This window comes from Actinia tenebrosa, unplaced genomic scaffold, assembly GCF_029948245.1.
Source record: "Actinia tenebrosa isolate PJP-AT-01 unplaced genomic scaffold, QUT_ActTen_1.0 PGA_scaffold9__36_contigs__length_13948895, whole genome shotgun sequence".
Taxonomy (NCBI): domain Eukaryota; kingdom Metazoa; phylum Cnidaria; class Anthozoa; order Actiniaria; family Actiniidae; genus Actinia; species Actinia tenebrosa.
The window spans coordinates 8,272,910-8,276,398 of NW_028292586.1; the positions used below are offsets into that span (position 1 = coordinate 8,272,910).

At 36.4% G+C, this 3,489-nt stretch overlaps 1 protein-coding gene across 1 annotated transcript; it reads right to left on the reverse strand.

Moving 5' to 3' along the window:
- Positions 1-2,170: 2,170 nt before the first annotated feature.
- LOC116308667 (melanocortin receptor 5-like) lies at positions 2,171-3,199 on the reverse strand. The gene has a single exon (XM_031719142.2). It carries the CDS (start codon positions 3,197-3,199, stop codon positions 2,171-2,173), a length of 1,029 nt encoding a protein of 342 aa, XP_031575002.2.
- Positions 3,200-3,489: the final 290 nt, after the last annotated feature.

Genomic DNA, 3,489 nt, shown 5'->3' on the forward strand with positions numbered 1-3,489 from the left:
GTAATTCAACTCAAAAAGTACGACGGTTTTTTTCAATAGAATTCAATCTAAACCATATAATACAGTCCGTGAATAGTTGAAATATTAAGCATTTATCAAAATAACACGCGCATTACACAGAACTTTTCATTAAATAACGTATTTATTATTTTATTTATAATGGTAATTGAACTGAGTGGAGTGCAATTTGGTCTGAAATCAAACGCGCGATTTGTAATTGCAAGTTTGATTTCAGACCAAAATTGCACGACACGAAGTTCAATTACCACTTTATTATATCCATTTTGAAATCTTTTTTGAAAAAGACGTTTTTTCCAGTTAAGCCGACATGACTTACAATCTAAAAGCAGTCGATTCAAACATGCTGTCAAGAGAACTTGTTTATACTGATCGAGCAACGATTCTCATTTTGAAAACCAACACTTTCAATCCAAAACTAAAATGAATTTATATCGGACCAAACGGTTTACAAATTAAGAAACATTTACTTACTTTAAATAGCAAGACAATCCTGCCCAAAAGGGTTGTAATGAACTGGCTGTTGTCCATACAGCCAATGCTCACTGCTTGTATTTTTACGATTTCTGTTCAACATGTTTAGATCACACTTGTGCCGACAAAACAGCAAAAATCAAAGGTTGTTTAGTCCTTCGGTTGTCCTTAAGAAGTCACGTAGCTCAGCAAAAATCTTCTTCTTAAGAAAAACTTCTTTTAATGACTGCATTTTCGATGTGTTGTTATGCTTTAAAGATTGAAAAGGAAACCACTTTCCACGATCAATCGCCAAGAAGTCACATTCAAAAGATGCCGATTGCATTTTCTCCCACTGCTTTTCGCTGTAATATCTTCAACTTACTTAAGCAGTTACTTTACAAAGATGCTTTTGACGATTTTAAGTGATCAGTTGGTCTTTTTAAGTCCTTTTTACGGCTTTTTAAGTCTTTTTTAACGACTTTTGACGGTAAAATCGTTCTTCAGAAGATTTTTTTTTGAGCCGTGGCTCTTTTTTTTCGCAAGAAGCGGTGAGCTCAACACTCAGATGGATTCCTTGATATAATTGGCTAGAAAATGACAGGCCTCTCTTGTGATTGGTTCATATCAGTTGATGTGCAAAATCGTGCAATTTAGAGCTCAAAATCGTGCAATTTATGCTGAAATCACTGCTGCAGGGAACCAATCAGATTGCAGGATTTGCTTGTGATTTCAAAATGGATGTAATAAATTCAGTAAATACTGGGTATATCATATCCATCTAGTTGACTTAATAACATGGGCATAACCACATAAGAAACACCTGTAAGACCTCTACTGATATTTACCAGCCCTTCGTGTGATTAATTGTTGTTGTTTTTTTCCTTTTCACCCTTCGTCGCCAAATGTTTAAAGCAATCTCTGGTCATCAAGTGCCTTTTTTAAAAAAAGCAGACTTAAAAGTTTTTAAAGATGACTATTCCCTAACGGTAATAGACCCTTTCACGATTTCCGACGCCATACTGGTTCAATTTGACCGTAAAAAAAATCTTGCCTCGACGAGAATGACTCGATCGGCTCAAAAACGTCACAAAACATTGAACAGAAGATCAGATCAGAACCGTGAAAGGGTCTATTGGCAAGGAGTAACTTGCGAACAAGAATGTCGGACATATTATAATCAGGTCTAGACTACTACACACTCTCTTAAATAAAATGCATAGTCTAGATATCTTTGCTTCTTCATAAAAAGATATCCTATTAAGCGTATTAAAAATAGGAACTGATCTAGCACGGTTATCACTATCTAAAATTGTTCCCGCTGCAGCTCATTTTTGCATTTTAAATCACTAAATATAAGATCTAATTTAGCTTTAGGGCCTAAAGTCAAAACTGAACTGCCATACATAATAATTGCCTTGATTGTAGCTGTATAATAACAGATTCTCTCCTCTAACGGTAGGAAGTTCTTTATTCTTTTCAACAGACCTATCCTATTTGCGACTGAGATTTTTCTGCAGATCCTTCTGAGAGTGCTTCAGTGTTCTATATCTATGAGTTAGCCGTGCCCTGAATTAGATCAGCCCTAAGAGTGTTTCAGGATTCAATCAGCCCTGGTTCAATCTGTGAGTTAGCCATGCCCTGACTCATGGATCAGCTCAGAGATTGTTTCAGGGTTCGATAAAAAATTGGCGATTTACTATATAGATCTTCGTAAAAGTTTGACTATCGCGGTACGTATTTCTCCAACTCGCATACAGTAAATAATTGGATTCAATACACTATTTAACATCACGAGAGTCCACTGAGTTCCTGCAATGAAAAACCCTTCGTTTCTCGCCCAGACATTCTGGAAACACAATTGCAGGATATCGAAGGCCACAGAAGCAATAAAGCTGAACAAAAATGCCCCACTAACATAGTACATAGTGTTGACAGATTTCTTGTATCTGGGCATGTCTATAGCCGGTTGTACTGATTGCTGTTGGACTTGGATCTGCAATGAATGTCGCCGGATGACTCGAGAGATTTTGACAAGAAGAAATATGTTTATAACTCCTAAAGCAATATACAGGATTAGGAACACTATACATCCTTCATAAGAAACAAGCATTAAACTGCCAGTCGCCACATTGAAAGCTAGACAAAATACCCAAATACAAGCTAATGCTATACCGCATCGTTTGGTTGTGACAAGTTCTTGGTATCGCAAGTGAAGATGAACAGCCAGGAATCGATCTGCAGTGATGGCAATTATATTCAAAAATGACACTAAGATTATCACATTGTATATTGAGAAGAAGACGACGTCCAATACTTTTTCTTGACTTTTCTCCAACTCGTCACTTGATAAAAAGATATAAATGTTCCAGGAAACAAAAGCAGGCTGTGCAATGACACCAGCACTGAAGTCAGCGATGGCCAAGCCAAGAACAAGAACGTTCGAAGGTTTTTCTCGTAAAGATGATGTCTTTACGAAAGTGAAGATTGTCAAGAAGTTGAGAGAAGCAGCTAAGAGGGCCATCACTGTATTGATAACAATTATTGACTGAAGAAAATAGGCAACAGAAGAATCATTGGTGGTCATTCTTTTTTGTCTAAAATTTAGGGTACCAATTTCAAGTATGGGTTCAGTATCAGTGTTCAATCCCCTACGATGAGACTTCCATGGACAAGCCGATAAGATAAGGCTTGCTATGGTAGACCGTCGATGTTCACCTTCTGACATGTAAAAAAGGTCGCTTAGATCAATTCTAGATCTAGTATTAATAAAGCACATAGCAGATGTTTCAACCTCTGATTATGCCTGAAGTATTAAGCAATAATCAAAATAATATAAGAACACGCGCTTTACACAGAACTTTTCATTAAATAACATATTTATTTATTTGTTCAGTAATAACTGGGTATATCATATCGATCAAGTTGACTTAATAACATGGGCATAGCATAACGCCTGTAAGACATCTACTGATATTTACCAGCCCTTCGTATGATTAATTGTTTTTTTCCCTTTTC

Coding starts and splice junctions, on each gene's coding strand:
- LOC116308667 (XM_031719142.2), bottom strand. CDS start 3,199: ATGTCAGAAGGTGAACATCGACGGTCTACCATAGCAAGCCTTATCTTA.